This window comes from Phasianus colchicus, chromosome 19 (assembly GCF_987193195.1).
Source record: "Phasianus colchicus chromosome 19, bPhaCol1.hap1.1, whole genome shotgun sequence".
NCBI lineage: Eukaryota > Metazoa > Chordata > Aves > Galliformes > Phasianidae > Phasianus > Phasianus colchicus.
The window spans coordinates 7227340-7247674 of NC_143454.1; the positions used below are offsets into that span (position 1 = coordinate 7227340).

A 20335-nucleotide genomic window follows, 5' to 3' on the forward strand; every position below is an offset into this window, starting at 1 on the left:
AGCGGTGGCGATGCTCACCTCTCCGCTCTGCCGGCTGCTTCCGTCCTACCGCGCCTCAAAGCGCCGCCGCACCGGGGCCGTTCGCGGGGACCGCGGCCGCCGCCGACCGAACCGCGGCGGAACCGGGAGCGCTCCGGCGGTTCTGCGGTTCTGCGGGGCGGCTGTGGCCGCGCTGCCCGACCCTGCGGCGCCCGCGCTCTTTATCCTTTCGCCGTTTCTATTCTAAACGCGGTTCTGTTTCATTTCATTTCTTCCTGCGGACGCGCTGCGTACCGGGGAAGCCGCTTCTCCCTCTCATCCTCCTCCTCCTCCCCTCCGGAACCCTCGGCCCGGCCCGGCCTCGCGGAGCTCCCGGCGGCTGCGGGGCGGACGGGGACGGGGAGGGCCGAGCGCCGGGCGCGGAGATGGGAAACGGAGCGGGGATGCGGCCGTCCTGCTCGCCTCGCAGCCCCCATAAAAGCGCGACCCGGAGCTTTTAACAGTGAGGCATTATGAGCCGAGCGGCACTGCCGGGGCTGCCAAGGAAACCCAGGAGGAGGAGGGAAGCATTACAGGATCCGAGCAAAATTTCGCTAAAAGCCTATGTAGGACAAAGCCGGAGGCAACGAATGTTTTAGAAGGGTTTTATTTCAGAAACTTTGTCACAGGGTTTTGCCGTATTCCTCTTTTCCCCTCCCTTTGCCCGGCTTCCCTCACCTCCACATCCCCGGCAGTGATTGGCAGCTTTTACTACGGCAGAGGCTGAGCCACTTTGCTGTACCTGCGCTGCCAGGGGATAACGCTGCCCTGGAAGGGGCTCAGCCTGTCAGCCGGGGGGATCAGAACAGAAAAGCTCAGCCTAAAGCAGAAATGCAGCACAGAGGCAGAGCAGGCAGCAACTGAGGACAAACGTCCTTCCTCAGTCGGGTCTGAGGCCGTTTCGAGTGGGTTTGGTGTTTTTCAGCCGGTTCCCCCCATCACCCGGAATCCCCCTTCCATTCCCCTCATCCAACAGCACCTCTGGCAGTGAGCTCAGGGCAGAGAAGAGCCTGTGGTCTGTCTGTGCCATTTACAAATAGCACAAGCTGGACTCAAGCTGCTGTGCCTGGCTTTGGAAAAGGCTATCGGTTCACTCTCAATAATGTGCTCTGAAGTTGAGGTTTCTCAGCACTGCAGCCCATGGGTGCCGGGAGCTACGCAGTTACAGAGGGGTGAACGTGATGGAGGAGTCAGCAGAGAAGCAGAGAGGTCATACAGGGAATTATTCTTTGGCACTCCCCCCCGGCACAGAGCAACGAAAAGTGATGGGATCAGGCTGCCCAAGCAGGTGCTGCAGCCCTGCACTGCTCACTGCCCTCCTTGGCAGCTTGGGGAAGTGGAGGCAACAGCAGTGCAGGTCAGTTCTGAGGGGCTCATGCCTTCACTGAGCCCTCAGCCCCAGCAGCAGTGCTGCAGCTGGGAACCACTGCGTGTGTATTCCCAGAGCCACGTGGAAACATGGGTGAATGGGGCTGAGAGAGCAGGAAGGGGCGAGGAGGAAACACAGCAGCACTGTGCAGGCTCGTGGTGCCGACACCACCCTCAGTGATCCCTTCCCTGTGCTCTCACCGTGGCATCCTGGCTGCCATACCCCACTGCACTCGCAGGAGAGAAGCCTCCCCTCCCACCAACAGAAAGGGTTACAAGCTGCTCACTTCCCTTCCTTGCTCTCAACACTTTCCCTGTGCACAGGCCTCGGCCTCCTGCTCTGCCCAGCCTGGCAGCAGGAGTGGTCATGCAGAGCACACAGCCCTGCCACAGTGTCACCCAGCAGCAGGGCTGCTGTGAACCTGCCCTCTGGCTCCTCACTCCGGGAGCAATGCAGCTCCCCGCTGCTCCACGCCTGCACAGAATGAAACCAAGGCTGATCAATTCTGTCTGTCACGTTGACAGAAAGATAATTTGCTGCCCTTATCTCTCTGCGCTGTCTTAGAGCAGGCATGGGTTTGTTTACCCTCCAACCAAATGGTTGTAAATTGACGTTTGCGGACTGGTAGTTCACCCTGCTGCAGCTCAGGTATGCAGGAGGCATATAGTGTCAAACAGAACTAAAAATGCCTATTTGCCTACTTCCCACAGATAAACAGCAAGACAAGTGGAGAGCCAGTACAGAGGGCTCTGCAGCTGTAATCTCCACCACCCCACAGAAGAGCCAGTAAAGTCACCTCCCATTTCCTTGCACTTCACATATCGTCCTTCCCCAGGCATCTCTGTAGCTGCTGCAATAGCCTACATGACACTGAGTGTTTTGCAAAAAGCATCCCAGCTCCTGGCACTAAAGCAGAGGCATTTTGCCTCGCCTCAAGGCAGGCACAACTCCCCCAGGATGCCTACATAGATGCACCATCCTATGCAATGCCCAGCACACCTCTCCCTTGTTACAGAAACACACTGTTGCATGTGCAGCAGGTGCTCTCTGCTTGTTAAGGTACCTGGAAGCGTAGTCAGGAGAGGTGAAATGACCAAAAGATGGATGCCGTAGCAGTATGCAGCAGGCTGTGTGCTGACGGGGCTTTATTTGGATGTCTGTTAACAAGTGAACGTGGTGGGATGATGCAGGGATCAGGCACAGAGAGTTCGAGAGAGGTTTGGGTGGGTTTAGATGTTTGTTTGCCCAAGGGTTCAGATTCACGTCCTCTTCTTTTTCCAGGAGTTCACCCACCGTGTAACGTCGAGATGAAAAGCACATTATCCTGGTCCTGGAGTTTATAATCCAGCTCACCCTGCGGGCCAAGAAAAAAATGAGAAATGGTTTAAATGTCACTTCCAAATACTAGCTGCAAAGAGAAAACAGCTCATAAAAAGATGGTGAGTGTTAAGGGAGAGCTGAGAGGGACAGAGCAATGTTTCTATCTTAAAGAAAGCAAAGGTGAGAGCGATCAGAGAAGGAGCTGACATTCATTATCCCAAGAACATACCACTTTCTGGACCACAGTTTTGACAGAACAGGTGGTTGCCTGAGGCAGGAAAATAGTTGGGGACTGTTTGTTGTCTGAGACAGCGGGCTGAAACTGAGAAGTGTTAACCACCTCCTTTTTGGGGAGGGATTTCCCCAGGGCTGCCTTCACATGCTGGGAACTGCCTCACAGTCTGAAGACTGCTGGGGGCTGAGAAACCTGCTACCCAAGGCAGCCTGGTGCCCTCCAGGCTGTTACATGTGGACCAGAGATCAGGGAGCATCTCTTTTCAGACCTGTGCTGCTGATGAGACTCAACAGCTTAGATTGAAGGTGCAGGCTTTCCAACAGCCACAGTGGTACAACACAGAGAGTAAGATCCCTGTCTGCCCCCATTCCCTCTCAAATACTAGATGCTTTGCTTGGGGCAAGAATTAGAAATAGCGTCTCTGAGAGCAACGACAGAACAGAAAGAGCAATATTTTCAACAAAGAAAGTCAAACAGAGGGAGTACAGACCATTAGTTCCCAGTCTGCATCGTTGATGAGCACCAAAATTCCTGGCCTCCTGCAGAACACAGAAATAATTAGGATACAGGGCTGCTAAAAGCTTCACAAATAGTTAAGAACGAGGGATGTTAAAGCACAGATCACACACCGACTGCCTATAAAGCCAAAGAGAAAAAGGAATCCTAGCACGGAGGTAGAAACAGGTACAGTCTGTGCCCTTTCTAGATCAAATAAAAGAGAGGCAGGAGTAATCCCAGAGCTCATTTGAATCAAAATGCACCATTCCTGAGGATGCTCCAGGATGACTCCATTTCCGTGAGGTAGAAAAGCCAGGTAATTAAACCCACACAAACAGCAGAGCGCAGAGAGCTCGCAGAGAGCTCGATGCAAAAGCAGGGAAAGCTATTCTGGTGCCACTACCCAAGGCAGTAAACACCCGAGATCCACTCAGAGCCCCTGATTACAGGCAAAGGGATTCCCCCTCTTTGATCTTCAGTGTCCTGCAATTGTCTCTCCTGTTACCAGGGGACCTGGCACACGCTTCAGCTCACAAAGATCCATGACGAATGTTAAGCACCCCCAGCGCCACCCCGCCGTCAGGGATGGCTCTTGCATGGCTCACTCTGCTCCATTTCTCTGGACATTTTTTTTTTTCCCCCTCCACGAGGCTGGCCCCATTTTGACAATAAAAATACATTTCCCAGCAGAAATATTTGTTGGCACTTCTCCGAGTGACTGCTTTGGTCCCAGCGATGTCAGCAGGGAACGGACAGACCTGCTAACATGCCTGGAATTGAGGATACACAAGCTATGCTGCTCCAGGTGACAATACAGAGGGATTATAGGTGGTCCTGCTTTACGTTTAAGGCTTAAGGATTCGGGGTGAGGGCTCAAAAAGAAAGACATGCTCTGCATGGAGCAGTGGGAGGTACAGTTTGGAGCTGCTTCCAAACCAAGGGGATTCCCTTCCCTCATGCTAGCATACCCTGTGTTTTCATGGATGTTGACTTCATGAAACCAACAGGAAAAACGTATTACAAACAGTGGGCATCAACAGGGAGAGAGACACGAGGAGGAGTCACACAGCTGTACTTACACAGATTCCCCTTGCATAAATAATTCCGGCCGTTCTTTCAGCAGATTCTGTTTGATCCACTTTAGCAGGTTTCTGATATCCCCTGGAAGGGAAAAGGACAGTGATTTACAGCTGGCTGACAGCTCCCAGGCAATGCCACAACAAAATGAATGTTTATCCACAAAAGAGAAGGTGGGGAACACGCAAGGCAGAGGGAGAGAGCTGCACACCTCCAACTACAGGAGGAGGTAATAGAGCTGCCTCTTACCAGCACATAGCACACAACCCTGCACCCAGGCAGTGCAGGCACTGCAGGTACCAACACCAGCAGCATGTGAGCTCTGGGGCACGAGAACACATCCAGCCCTGTTACACACACACTGACCATGACTGCCACGGTTTGGACACCTGTACTGCTGCCCAGCACTGCACTGCTGTCACACCGTGCTCCCCATGCCATCCCTTGCCCTCCCCACCAGCTCCCTCCCTCCGTGCTCCATGCTTACGGCTTCCTTATTAAAGCTCAGCCTTTATCTTTCCATTTCAGTAGGTGACAGGGAGGATTTGTCTTCATGTAAAAGGAGGAGGAGACACTGCTGGCGGGTTTTTATAGTATCAATTTTACTTTGTGAGGCAAAAACAATTTCTTTAGCGATAGCATCAGTTAATTTCCTATTGGAGAGGTGAGAAGTGATGGTGGGGGGGCACAATCCGTTACAGGGTTTACAGAAGCTGACAAATTGCAACGTGGAGTTCTCCTGTATTCTCCTCTGTATTCCACCATTCCACAAACCACTCTGTCATTCTGAATCCACAACCAGTTATTCTCCTGGGGTTCCTTTAACAAGCCTTTGGAAAGCCCCCAAAGAGCTCTGTTTGTTTTAGAGGTGTGAGGAAGCCCTCCGAAGGCACGATGCCCCCATGAGGGCTGCAGCTGCTGTGGGCAGCATGGGTCCCCACATCTCCCCGCCTGTGTCACCCACCTTCAGCAAAAATAAACACTCATAGCAGCTCAACTCAGTCTGTGACATGCAATGGGATCTGATGGCATTGTGGACACTTTGCAGAGCTGGGGTTCTTCTGAATAATGTCACCCCTGCAGCAGATGGAGATCTTTATTCCCAGGGAAAAGGAGAGAGGGATCCTCCATGACCTGCTCCATCCCCCCACCTCTTGTCCCAGCTCTGCACAGCGGTCCCAGCATGGGGCTGAGGGGAGAAACAGGGATCACTGTTCTGCACAACTGCAGCAGAAACAGTTGTGTAGGACTGGATTGCCCCATAATGATATGCAAGTAGGAGCACAAAATAGACCATTTTCTGCTGCTTTGATATCTACAGACACTGGAGACAGGAGCACACTCAGAGATACACCGTGCCGGCCACGATGAGAGCTAACTGTGTCTCTTGTGCTCTGAAAAATGCTGCTGCAACACCAAGCCCTAAGGATCCCACATCCAACCCCTCCTGCTTTCCATCACAGAGCTATGAAGGCTGGAGCGGAAGGAAGATGGAGAGGAGCCTTCGGGAGGAGGGGGGGGGGGGCACAAAGGGAACACCGGTCCCTCCATCGCACCGCCCGCGAGCTGATTCATATTTATGCACTTGCAGCAGGTCACACAACAATGAGCTGTGCCATGCACCATTCTCCTTGCATGGAATAAGCAGCCCTTTCCTCTGGGACCTTTCGGGAGAGATCATTTAAACAGAAGCACGCTGCACCAGCTGGATAAAAGGCAGCCACCTCGGAGCAGCTTGGGTGGAGGGGCTGATTTATGGGAGGCTGCACTGGAAGGCTCCCTCACCCCTTCTCCTTCCATAATAAACGTTATTTTCAGCCCCACCTGAGCCTACATTCATTTACTCCTCCCCAGCAGTCACATACACAGATACTGGAGGGAAAAACAGACACCCTGGCCACGCGTGGAGCTTCCCTGCTCCAGGCAGCAATGGAAATTAAGGCCCCTTCTCTACAGCCAACCTTAAGACATAATACTTTCAGCTGCTTTCTCAGCACTGATTTCAGCCCCCACCCCCCCCCACCTTCATGTCTTTATATTCTGTGCACTGATATTACTTGAACAAATCAATTATAAAGGATGAAAAATGACCACAGCCACACCAGAACCATCTCCCACAAGTCAGATATTGAAAAGGAACAAAATTGCTTCCATTGCAAGTGGGCCAGGGAGGAGCCATCTCACAGCTCAATGCCTTGAATAGAAGTCTTGATCAGCAGCTCAGGATCCTACATGGTATCACGATGGAAATAATAAGAGGTAAATTACAGCACAACTGCTTATCTCTTTTATGTGACGAATGCAGCATTCATTTTCTCTCCATACTGTCCAGCCCTGGCTTTCAGCTCATTGGGCTGAGGATCTGCTGTGCAAACAGCACGTCCTGCACAAAGGATGTAGAAGGAGTTAAAAAAAGAAATTACCCTGACCTGGGTAAGCACCACATCAGTCGACATTTATACTCCTGCTGGGGCTCCAAGTGCCCCCTCAACAGCACAGAGGCACTGGCTATTGATAGAAGTGCAGCTGCACTGCACGTGGCTGCAGATGCAACCATACAACCATGGGTTTGGGTCTGAGAGAGAGCTCAGGTGAGAGCTGCAACGACACAGCATTCTGCTTCTGCCCCACCAGCTCACCACAGCAATCATGGATCCATTTTTATTATTGCTGCATGGTGCCAATGAAATCCTTTTGGTAGCCTACTCCGTTTAATTCGCAGCAAATACCTGCACCAAAGCCCCACTCTAGTTACCATGAACTGTCCTTGCCATTGGCAGCATCAGCAGAGCAGGAGGCTGAAATATTCCCAAACTGCAAAGGAGGGACTGAAGCACATGGTAGGAAATCCCTCTCTCATTTGTATACAGAGACAGCTCTGCTGCCTGCACTCGCAGTACATCAAACCTCTCCAAATTCTTGGGAAAAATAATCTAAAGTTAATTAAAAAAAAAAAAAGAAAAACTGACAAACGTTTGAGAAAACTGCTTAGTTGAAGTGCACAGATGGGAGCTCAAACCCACAACACATACATAAAACAAATCACCCAGCGAAACACACAGCTCAGTAAAACCAAGAGTATGCATGCAGTGACACAAAGTCATTGGCTCCTCAGGCAGGCAGACAGGATGCAGGGACTGCAGTGAGCCTGCAGGCACAGACCCATCAGCGGCGGCTCACCATCAGCCCAGCTGCATTACAAACACTGCTGGTCGTGGTGGAGAGAAGCTCACAGCCTGCCCCGTGCTCCTGCATGTCCTCTGAGGCCCTCTGCATTATCCCAGCTGTTCATTGACAATGAATCTGCTGAGCTTCCTCTGCAAGAGGAATGCGTCTGGGGCTCCATTTTAGTGCTGCCTGAAACAAGAGCACAGCTTCGTTTGCACCCTCAAAAACAGGGCTGAAATCCATGGATCTTCCTGGGGTCTCTAAAACCTCCTTGGCCTGTAGGGTTGGTCAGTGAGATCTCAGCAGAGAGGCACCCACCGTGTGCAGAGAAAACAGGTGCACACAGGAACACTGAGCTGGTGTTATGCTATGGGAACCTCACACTGAACCCGTGAATACACAGAAACACAGAAGGGTTCTGCACAGCTGGTATTAGTTGACACGATCAGATTCACACACACACACACACTGCTCAGACACTTCCATGTCCTCTGCTTTATAACCTACACCCAAACCAGCACACAGCACCTGAAGGGCACCCGAAGGGTGTGACCGCCCCTGTGTCTGGCCCTGCTACAGAGCTGGGAGCCTATTTCAGAGAGAGAGAGAGAGAGGAACCTCTAACGGGTGAACCATGGAAAATTCCCTTCTGGTCTGTAATAAAGAAGATATATGCGGCACTGGTCACTAAGGGGTCAGTGCTGCGGGAGCACGGCGCTCTCCTGGGCCGCCTCATGGACACCTCCCCATGGGGTACCGTTTCTTTGACCCAGAATAAGATCATTTATCATACTGACCATGGCTGAGCTCCAATTTGCTGAGGTCACTAACTCGGGACCAGCGCCGCTCCACCCACATTCTCCGCCACTGGCCTGTAACCATGACAAAGCCCCTTCCCTGCCGCTCCTCTGCCATTATTCCCCCTGCCCGCATGGAAATGGATGGAAAGACGAGCTGCATCCCCCTTTCCCTGCCCAAGCAGCTTGATTCCCCAACAGCCATCCAGCTCCCCACTCACCCTCCAGGTAAATGCCTTCCTTCCGTGTACTTTTGAATCTTACAGCATTCTAAGAGAGCTGCTACAAAACCCGACCTGAGGGATCCTCCAGGCTCCCATCTGAAATGCAAATCTCCACCGAAGCAGATGATGGTGTGCCATAAACTGCAGAAGAAGACCTGAAACAGCTTAGAGAAATGGAGTCACAGCAAAAGGGCTGCTCACTGCGCAGAGCAAGGAGAGCAAAATCCATTTTCTCTGACAAGTGCACATCCTGCCACGTAGTGATTTAAGCGCTATGGAAAAAATTAGGGGGTAACTACAGCCAGACAAGAGAATCCCAATCGTTCCTCTCATCTGTTCTTGTCTGCTACCAAAACCATCAAGCTCTTGCTTCTCTATTTTTTAATTGTCCTGCAATGTCCTTTTCTCACTTCTCAGCTGGGAAAGAACCCTCCAGCAGAGCTCTTCTCCACCCCGACGTGTCCATACAACAGGCAGGGATCACAGGGTTCTTCCACTGCCCTGCTGCTAGCACAGCGACTCAGATCCCACCATCCTCCAGCAACTCTCAGCACTGTGTTTGTATCACAACTCCCACAAGCTGCAGAAGAGCTGCTTGGGATCTTCTGCTCCTGGCAGGCTGCTGGGAGGAGAACACAAGTTCATGGGATCCCCAGCCCAGCATTCTCCCCATCCATCAGCTCCCAGCACCAGAAAGCAGCTCCGAGCTGATCCTCAGGGTAAACCTAATCCCTCCACATTTCCAAAGTCAGAGTATCTAATCCTGTAACACCCCACGCTATTGTCAGTTCAGTCTCCCAAATAAATGCCAGCGCACCAAACTGTCTCTTTTCATTAGGATCACAGATCACCAGTGCTGATCCAGAGTCTTGCCTCTCGTGCAGAAATGTCAAAGGAAGGAACCAGGAAAGCCTGAGACTACTGCACGGGCAGCAAAGAGGAAGACTGGAATCACAAGCATTAAGAACAGCAGGTTAACAGCTCCTGTGATTTCATCCCTCTAGTGCTGCAGAATTATTGGCCACAAAAGAGCAACAGCTCGAGCTTTGCCCACTCTGATTTTGCATCGCTTGAGCAATGCAGTCCTGCTACCAAACCCCACGGAGACCGTGCCACAATTCCAACAGTTCCTGCAGTCAGAAATCTTCCTTCTACACACCAAACACCCACTGCTTCACTCCTATCTATGCTGGATGATACTGCATCACCGTGACGATAGTCTACCCATCCCTGTGATACAGGAGATACCCCACCTCATCGCTTTTCCATTCATTTATTCTGCTTAACCTTGAATGTTGCTGGCTAATTTTTTTTAAAGCTGCCCAGGAAGACAATTCAGAGGATGCATTAGTAACTGCAGGCATAACACTCAGCCGGAACCCATCAAACTGAAATCTCTCCTCCCTCACATTTTCCTGGCTTGCGGGTTATGCGTGCGTGCAAATAAGGAAAACCCTCTCAGTACCACCCAAGGCTACAGGAGCTCATGTGAGACCCCAGGAGGAGGTCCTGCAGGAGCTGCAGAGGGATTCCCCACAGCCTGGCAGAGGGAATCCCCAGGGCTGGGCTCTCCTGGCACTGCCAGCTGGAGAGGAAAGCTCCTGGAAGCAGGCTCCTTATTCCCTTCCAGCCTTGCTGGTGGTTACTGGACACTTTGTCGGATGAGTCAGTGTCACAGCTCAGTGACCGCCGTGATTTTATTCCTCTACATACAGAAATCAAGCAGAGTACCAGCTTTCGCCTCTCACTTTCGGGCTCAGAACTGCTCGGCCATTATCAGACTTTCATACAGGGCAAGCACCATTAAACCGATTCCTGCCCACCCAGCCCAGCCACCCCCACAGATACTCCAAGCCCCACAGTCTTACTTGAAAGGGGAAAAGAAAGGGCCAGTGAGATGATCAGGGTGGAAGAGAGGGGGGGTAAGATTTACAAGTGAATGGAGGTAAGAATGGAGCAGTTTGTGGGATAAAGGGGCTGCAGAGGGAGCTTTACAGATGTGCAGAGGGACGGCGGCTCATTGTTTAATTAAGCAGAAAGTGGCTCTTTTGAAAAGCAATTTTGCACAGGAGCTCTGAGCTCAGCAAACAACTCCTGCGAGTGAGGGCAGGAGGAGAAAGGAACAGCTGGCCCAGAGCCGTGTGAACCGCATGCTAAGCGGTTTAAAGGGCCCGGATCCTCCTCCCAGCCCTGCTCCGCTGCCACCCTCTGAACAGTGCTGTCAGCACCGCAAATCCCACCGAGAGAAAAGAGAGAGCGGAGGGGGGGGCCTGGCACAGAAAGGTTATCCTACTAGGTGCCTGCACTGCAATACAGCGGCTGGGAAGGAGGGTGGAAAAGCCAGGCTTTGTTATCACAGGGATTTGGTCACACACAAGAGCTGGTTTCTTGGTGCCTGGGAAGCTCCTTCCACAATGAGCCCTGGGATGAGCTGATCTGGCAGCGCGGCCTCCTGGGAGAGCGCTGGGGCTGCTCCTGCAAGGCTGCCAGCATCCCCCTTCCCTGCCCCAACACAGCAACCTGAAGCCCCAACAAGGAGCAGCAGGCAGGGATGCTTCATCTCACCGGGCTCCTGGCACTGTGACTGCTGGAAAGAGCGGCCAGGCTCTGAGCCGAGCCAGTGCAGGCTGAGATCCCAGCCAGTAGCTCACCTTCTCCCTGTCCCAGCAGATAATTACCTGCCTAAGAGATGCCTGCTGAGACCTGCAAGTAGTACAGCGTGGTTAGAAAGGAGCTGGCTGCAAGAGATCTATGGATTTCCATCAACCTGCATTACCAAAACCACTTTTACAGTGAGTTTGGAACAAGTCTTAAAACACTGGGAATGAAAACCAGAGCAATAAATGCATTCCAGAGTTTCATTAACTTTACACACTACCCTGTAACAGTGCTGGGCATTACAGACAACTGACACCAACCCCTCCCCCCTGATTTCACAGCCTTTTGGCATAGCACCCACCAACTCTGAGCACATGCTGTATGTTTAAGCCTGTAACACAGGTCTGATCTCTCAGGGTCCCCAGGCTCTTTCTGAGCAGATGAATGCTTCCAGCAGCCCTTCATGCTGTGCAGAACAAGGCCCCTGGAAAGCAAAGCTCTTGAGGAGCAAATCATGCTATGGGGATTTTAACATAAGCAGCACTTGGCAGATTATTTTAATTTTCCCATTAAAAAAAAAATTTGATTAGCAACAAGCTTTTTTATCCCCTGGGGTTTTGGTAAAGGGAAACCACAAACAATTACCAAACCACGCTGATGAAAAATGTATCCTTCCAGACTTGTATGTGCCAAAACACAGCGAACTCTGGATTAGCCCAGCAGAGCCAAGTGATCACTGCTGAACCAGGTATTCCAAAAACATGAGTCCTGGCACCAAAACCACGGGAGAATTCAGAAGCTGGGAACCTGCAGCACAACAGAGACGTTACAAACAGCCCCAAGCCCCAGCACAGGGCTCAGCAGAAAGCTTTTCTAAGCACTCGTCGTCATCTGACACTGCAGATCTAAACCTGAAATCACTACAAGGGTTAAGTGATGCCAGCAACTTCCTACCCTCCCAACAGCATCCACGCAGTTCGCATGGCCGCAGACAAACCCAGCACTGTGAGTCCCAGCGAGGTGGAGGAAGGAGCTCCGACGTCGCTCGCAGAGCAGTCGTACAATGATCTATTTGATTACTGAAGCACTTGGTTAAATTACTGTGGCCTGTTTCAGGAGGGAGCTGCCAAATACATTTTCAGATTTTAATTTAGGGTTTCTCTCTTTTATGCTCCATTGTCTCTAATAGCCTCTTAGATGCTTGAAAATAAAGTTGATTTCCCTGCCAATTTAATACTCTCTCCATGTGACAAATACCGTTATTCCCCCAGCTGCTTTCTCCCCCACACACTGTTTTTATACAGAATAAGCCAATGGGGCACTAATGTCTTTAGGTCCTTTAACAGCATTATCAATGAGATCATCAAAATAGCCAGCAACTTGGGACAAGATTCTTGTTTAAATTAAGGTCCTCTCTGCAGCATCTCCAAAAGATTACACAGCCCTGCATTAAGCGTGGCTGATGGAAATCTGTCCTCCCATACAGCTAAAGCACACCTTTTTCAGTTCCTGCTTGGCAACTTCAACACGCAGGCCAAGGCAGCTCCGCTTTGGAAATAAAGAACTGCTGTTTTACTGACGTTGTAAGGATACAAAAAGCCCCTTGGATAATAAAAATAGGTCCTGCCACATGGCTAGACCCCTGGTGGCTTGCTCTTGTCCCACTTGCAGCTTTCTTCCTCCTGCCTTTCCTAATCCCTCCAGGAGTCCATCTTCAGGCATCAGAAAAGGACAGAGAAACAAATCTTGAAAAGTTAACTGGCTCTGAAACCCACCTATCTTCTACTTAGTGCTTGTCACCATGAGAAAGGAAATGACCACATAATCATTTGTTGAAGTAATTATTATTATCATTAATAGAATGCTGCTCATGTCAACTACAAAGCATTTCCCTCCCCCCCCCCACATAAATACTGGCAGAAATTTCTTCATACAGTTTTCCATCTCCCCTCATCTCTGGGATATATATAAAAATGCCTAAACAAATTAAAACATGTCCCAGAGAGAGCTGCTCTGCATAAAAGGAGGGCAAAGACAAAAATAACTCAGAAGGAAAGGAAGAGTGGGATAGAGAGGGCAAAATGGCCAAAAATAAGCCTGGTAGCTAATGAAATCAGTTAAAATGGGGCTTTGAGTGCAGGTCTTGGAGCAGTACTCGTACTACAACTCTTTCCCCAGAGTATTGAGTGGTGAACACAAAAGGAAAGGTAAGCAACAGGACACAGCATAGTGCTGAGCTGTTTCTCTAATCATTATAATTGTGGCTGCACAAGGGCAGCAAGGAACACACTACATATATCTTTATTTACACAGAGACAGTTGAATTAAACTTTCTTTCTGTGAATGAGGAAAACAGATGGTGTTAGGAACAGTGCACAGTTGCAAGGATTTACCAAATTTCTTATTCAATTCTGCTAATTTCTCACTTTAACAACATAATTCCCATCCAGAGTATTATGACAGATGTCTCCAGTGACCCTTTACTGTCAAGCTTTAAACCCACATCTGCATAGCCCATCCTCATGCTAAGTGTAAATACTGCAACAGCATAGGCTTCACAATTTAGTGTCTGCTCCTGAGTTGCTGCAATGCACAACCAGACTCAGAACTGAAACCACCCTGTCATCTAATACACACGAAAACAGCAAGCCACGGACACTATCACATGGGCCCACTGTCCATTCTGCCTCTCTTGTTACAGGGACAGCAGCATCTGAAAAACAAGGCAGAATGAAAAGCCAGAAGCAATAACAGATTAATCTGGAATGAATCACTGAAGATCGTGAGTTTGAACCCGGAGACTGAGCCAGATCTTAGGGAAAGTTTAATCCCAAAGGATAAATCCAGCTCTTAGCGAAGACTTGTAGAAGCCTTCCCAGCAACTTCAAGTGGGATTGGATTAGGCCACACACAACTATACCGCTGACAGCCATCGAGCTGGAAGAATTGCTCCTTGGTATCAATTTCCCCCTTCCCCTGGCAGGAATAAACACCCCATGTAATAACCCCTTCCTCTTGAGTGTCTGATCAGCGTTTGAATACCGCTGACACAGTCGATGTCAGTGGGAATCCTAAAATTACAGAACAGTAAAGAAAATGATACTCTAGCCCCCAAGTTTATAAACCAACCAAGGGAGTGTTCTGGCAGCTCTTTACCATCTTCTGTTCAAGAAACTTACGTGATTTAACAGTGCTGGAACTTAATGCTGAGCTCTCTTGTGATACAAGAAATTATCACTACTACTTCAGTAGCAACAGGGGAAAGTTAAGCAACATGACTAAACTCACAGTACCAATCAGCATCAGATCACATTCCTGGATTCACAGTCCCTGTCACTAACCACAGGATAGCACACTATTTCAGTGCCCCATTACATTTGAATTACACATACTTATGTCCAAGTATCCACATGTATCCATTATGTCCACAGATCTGTAATCACTTACAGGAATAGCAAGAAAATTTCAGGCCTGGATGTTCAGAGCACATGGATTATGGTATTATCCATTCACGAGATATTAATAATTAACATACCATCATGCTTTATATCTACTCATTTCACAATCCCATCCTCAAATGGCATAAAGCATTGCTATCTAGCTGGAAGAATTCAAAACAAACCTGCAGCAAAATTATGTTGTGACTGCAGTAAGCACACCCACAAGGAGAAACGAGGCAATACAACACTTCTCAGTACTGATACACCAAATAATGAACCTGAAATGATGACTGTTTATCATTGGGACACTCAAGTCTTTAGCTTAACAGCATCTTACTTTTTATTGCAGGGAAGGCAACATCAGTATGCCCAGCATCATGTTCAGGCATTAGCTCTGCCATTTAGATCTGCATCACTAATATAGACTGATTGCATACGCTTGAAAGTCAAAAAAGAAGGTAAAATTCATAGATGTTACACTGCTGTACACACACACACACACACACGTGTATCTACAGATAACATACACACACACATATGCATACGTACTTCAGGAACCTCAAAAGAGACAAAGCAGTTACAGCAGTTTCATGTATTGAGAAAGAAGAATGCAGACATGATAGAAGCATTCAGAAGCTGGTGTGTATCCAGGAGGGAGGCAAAAGGCCTGAGAAAGAACTCGCTTCACAATTGCTTAGAGGACACAGAAAGTGTTCAGATCACTTCTGTCTGGTATTTACTTTGAGGACTACACGGCATCTGCTACGCTATCCAACAGCATGGCTGAAAGTGCTTTCAAAATACATCAGTACTTGTAAACCAACAAAACCGCTGTAAAACCAGCTTTGTCTTACACATGATTTTCATTTGTTGTCATTCTTTCAAGTTATCCAGCAGATTCAGATACTCACAAGGCTCTGGCTGAGAAGGCAAAGTCACCTGATGCTTTTTTACACCATCGAACAAGAGTTCTGCACCACCTCTGAAATAAAAAGAACGTATGACTGAGTTTCAGTTCTACTGTCAAAAGGAAGACAGCACAAGCAGGGAATTTTATGTAAATACCACAATAAGAAAACAGATCACAGAAGCATAAATTACAGAAACTAATTTAGTATAGGATTCTCTTTGCCTTTTTTCCACTCACAAACCACATGTCCCATGGGGAAGTCACCATTCTCCTATCATCACACACAAGAGCTGCAGTCACAGGCCAGGACCTTGTGGAGCATCAGCACAGCAGAACAGGATGGCTGCCATCCCACAGAGCTCACAACACACTGCGTGGTGCCTAACAGTGCCTTTCCATCAGCTATCAGCACTGCTCCAATACAAACAGTACTACAGATACCACACGACACCACTCTTCTCTACCACCTTTCAGCCAGAAGCCTCACAGGGTTTCACAGAATGTGAAAAATAGTAATATTCTCATGGAATAAATATCTGCCTGGTTTCCATTTGCAAACAGAGAGAGGAAGCAACTCATACACTTCCTGTGTATACTTGCTGTGAGGTTCCACAGCAAGTCAGAGGCAGGGCCAGAAATCCTCCAGTCCTAGCAACCCCTTCCTGACACAGTCACAGCACAGATCCCTCTCATGAGAGCCTTAACTGGGAGAAACAAGCAGTGATGGTTACATGCGAATGTAAAAAATACATCTTCCTCCACTGAACCCCCTTTTCTGACACACAGAACTTACCAGCAGGACTAGCCCTACAGAGCAAAGTGAAGGTCTCTGCAAGCACAGCTTTTTGAGAGATGAAGTGTGAACTAAACACTGAAGATAAAGAGATGGGCAAGTACAGGAGCTGCCTTCACACCTGAAAAAATGGGATTTAAATTCAGTGCAGATACCTATCTCCTTCTACTCCTGGAAAGAAAAAAAAAAAGATTTTGGAACTGCAACATAATGAGCTTCAGCAGGACCCTCACCTATGCACATTTTGTGGGGAAAGAAAAAGGAACAACTCAGAATGTCCTGAGTTTTACAAATATAAATAGGTTTTGGTGCTGGGAGGCAGCAGGCCAAACTCAGTCTTAGAAAATTATAAACCACTGTGTGAGCAAAAACATGAGGAAACTGGGGTGCCACTGTGCAAAACGTGACACAGAAACTGACAGCGTCAGTTCTTGATTCCAGACCGAACAGGATGGCCAGAGCATGAACTGTTTGGAAATCTACATCTCAGAACTCAACTGATACAGGAAAATGGTTAAGCCGTTCTGAAAGAATGTCACAAAATACTAATCTCACTTTGGCTTTTTTTTTTTGTTATGAGATTACATTCTGGAAACCCTTACTGGTGCCTCACATCTTTTGAAAGCTGCCTCAATAAAGGGAAGTATTTAGAACAAATAACCCTCACCTGAATATCAACAAAGATACATCCCCACGTTACAAAGTTCCTTTAAATTCAATATCTAAAAATGCCACACTAGGTTTTCTTGGCTCTGCCATAGAGGAGCACAACAGAACCCTTGTTGTGTGCTCAGCAGCATCACTTATATGCAGCAACTCTCCTAAAGAGCACTCTGTTGGTGTTCTTCCACCAGCTCACAAAAAATAGTTATCTGAAATTTGAAGCAGCAATTATTAACATGAGCTGAGACTCATGCAGAAGAACAAGTCACAGTAATTATATGAAAAACATTTTTTTATGTAATGAAAACAAGGTCACGCTTTGTTACAGCGGAAAAATGTAGATTGCAAGATAAGGTCCTTCTGTAATGCGCTCGCTGTAGAGAACTCAGCTGCAATTTGTACATAGAGAGCTCATTTATGCATTTCCAAGGGAAGCAAAAACGCATCTCACTCTTCTGGGAAAATTAGGAGAGTTACTGCAGCTGGAAGCAGGAAAGACTGAGGAAAGGATTCTTAAGGAGAGAGGCATTTAAAGGGTTATGACATGTCTGTGTTTGTGAGAGGGTGGGAAAAACCCCATAAATAGCAGCCTTGTAGCTTTTGCTAAAAGAAGGACTTAACAAATAGCAAAGTATTCTCACAAACGCTCAGAGTGCCCCACGAGCACTCCAACCTCCAGGCACACAGCGTTGGCAGCGGAGACCCTGGGAGCAGAGTGCTGTGCAGAGCCCCACCGTGCTGCCCTGAGCCGAGGGCTGGACAGAGCACACGGACAGCACGAACACACGCACACACACACGTGCACAGAGAGAACAGCTGGAAAGCAAGCGGAAAGCCTTTATTAATAATTTCAATAATTAAAAATTATATCATCAGGAAAGAGCGAGTAGTGAGATGCGCACGCACAGCTCGGCCCTGCGTCTCACACCGCCCGCCGCGGCCTGTTTCCCTGCCGGGCCCGGGCGGCCCCAAGACCCCGCGGCACCGGGCTGCCACGAGCCTGCAGCTCGCTCGCAGCTCCCACAAGGCCTCAGGCTCAGCCGCCGCGCCAAGACCGCTCCGCCTCACGGCCGCGGCCCGCTCTCGGTGGAGGAGCCCGGCCCGGCCCCGGCCCTGCCCTCCGCCCGGCCCTGGCCCCGGTTCCCGCCGCCGCCCTCGCTCACCCGAACTCCACCTGCAGCGACACGGGCGCCGCCATCTTGGCGGCGGCGGGCGGGAAGGGAAGGGAAGGCGCGCCCAGGCCGCGCCGGAAGTGCCCGAGAGAGCTTCCGGCCGCGCCGCGTTACTCTGGCAACGGCTGGGCCGGGCGGCGGCCTGCGCCAACGAGCTGCGAGACAGCTTCGTCTGCCGGAGCTCCAGCCTAGGCTTTTTAAAACACACCCAGAACGAAACCTGAAACACCTATTCTGCATTAAATTCACGTCTTGCCGTTCACCAAGTTGTTCTTTGCGTGCTGAGAATGCTTTAGCAATGAGCTGCATCAGCAGCTTCGCAGTAGCGAAGCCAGCCTGGCCTTCACCTCCTGCCTTGTCGATGATTTATGTTCCTGTGGGGATGCAGAAGCGGCCAGGCCGGGTCAGCCTGACAGCCACTGCTGCCATCAGCGTGCAAGACGCTGCTGCGCATCAGCAAGCGCACGGCTGCTCGGCGTCCCCTCAGCCTCTCAGATCGCCGCAGCATCGGTCACTGTCCGCACCGCATTAACAGCACGGTGCACATCTGTCACCCGTTTGTTTCTTCCTCCCATCCCCAGAGGGAGAAAGAAGCACGTGCACAGGCAGACACAGCCATGGTGGTGACAGCTGGGCTGTGCTGCGGCACAGGTTCCTTCCTCTGCAGTGTGGAGCACACGAAGCACTGGGCGGAACTGGAGGAAAACTGCAGCCCCTTCACCCTCCCTCCTCCAAGCCTCCTCTTAGTGGAGGGTTCGGCTTTAAAATATACATGTGCACGCGCACGCATTCAGAAAGAAATGTCATATAGATGCATATACATTATGCATTATATGTAACGGGCATAAATTTCCGCAGACAGATTGCTCTACGTTTATGCTAACAGGGGTCAGGGCACGCCTAACCCTGAGAGCAGAAGGTGGTGGTGTTTGTAGCGGCCTTTTGTTCTGGGAGATGAGCACTCTGCCGGCTGGACCCCAGGAAAGATTCTGCAATTCCCAGCACAACGGGTGCTGCTGCCATTGCTGGGGGTTATGCTATGGCAGAAGCATGAAGCTACTGCCTGTGGTCTTCCTCCAGAAATTCCAGTTGGATTTTAGATATTTCTAAAGTAAATCCCAAGGCCTCTGAGTACCTCAGAGAGATAGCTCAGGATGTTGAACCAATTGTATGGGAAACAGGCAGAGGAAAGAGACAGCTTAGGCAGAAATCTTATTTGTATACCCTTCAGTAGTGACCGAAGCACTCTGTTTACAAAAGATCTGGTAATCTGAGCTCCAGATCAGTGTTTGTAGTTATGATTTTCTATGAGCTATTCTTCCTGCTTCCAGGAATAATTTGTGAGGCCAAATAACAGCAGAACTGGCTGCTAAAAAACCTCGATTCCTGAGCTATAGAAATGCAACAAAATATTACAGATTTAGTGCTAGTGCTTCCTCATAAAGGCAAAAGAAATTAAAAAAAAAAAAAGAGAGAGAGAGAGAGAAAGAGAGGGGAGAGAGTGAACAGTAATCATAAATACCAATTTGGCTCATTGAAGCATTCAAAGCTGGTTACTGTTAACAGTTACCCTAGAAATACCGTCAGCGAGCACATGAGCTATGGGGGACATTTTTATGGACGATGTGTGCTTGCGAAGAGGAGCAATTCCCATCTCTGTGCCAGTGCTGAAATCAGAGCATCACAAATTTACCAGCATATGCTTGGGGAGGTGAGAAGAAAGCATGTAATCTCCTTGAGAAAGTGTAGTGCTGATGTTGTTATTTCTGAAGTGCTGTAAGCATTGATGGCATTTGATAATCAAGTACATAAAGAAGGAACAGATAAAGTCAAGGTCCCTGCCTTGTGTTCGGTTTACTGTAACACACCGTCCTCTTGTTCGAGCCCGTGGATGTGTCACTGTGCTAACTTAAGTGAAACCTCTGTTTTCTACTCAGTATTTCACATCCTGTCCTTGCATTCAGGCACAGCGCAGTGCCAGGCTCCGATGTTCCCTGGTCACTGCCACGCTTCCCCAGCGGAGCGGGGCTGAGAGGCCTGGCCCTCCCACAAA

At 49.4% G+C, this 20335-nt stretch overlaps 1 protein-coding gene across 1 annotated transcript; it reads right to left on the reverse strand.

Moving 5' to 3' along the window:
• Positions 1–2492: 2492 nt before the first annotated feature.
• URM1 (ubiquitin related modifier 1) lies at positions 2493–18380 on the reverse strand. Its single transcript, XM_031601645.2, has 5 exons — positions 18274–18380; positions 15656–15726; positions 4520–4601; positions 3433–3481; positions 2493–2741 (listed from the first exon to the last, which is right to left on the reverse strand). The coding sequence occupies exons 1-5, from the start codon at positions 18306–18308 to the stop codon at positions 2673–2675; spliced, it is 306 nt and encodes a 101-aa protein (XP_031457505.1). The 5' UTR covers positions 18309–18380; the 3' UTR covers positions 2493–2672.
• Between the last annotated feature and the right edge of the window lie 1955 nt (positions 18381–20335).

Bases quoted from the DNA above. Each gene is read 5' to 3' on its own strand.
- URM1 (XM_031601645.2), bottom strand. From the start codon at position 18,308: ATGGCGGCGCCCGTGTCGCTGCAGGTGGAGTTCGG. The intron at 3,482-4,519 runs GTAAGTACAGCT...TGTGTTCTGCAG, and splicing joins TTTATGCAAGGGGAATCTGT to GAGGCCAGGAATTTTGGTGC. The intron at 2,742-3,432 runs GTCTGTACTCCC...CTTGGCCCGCAG, and splicing joins ATGCAGACTGGGAACTAATG to GGTGAGCTGGATTATAAACT.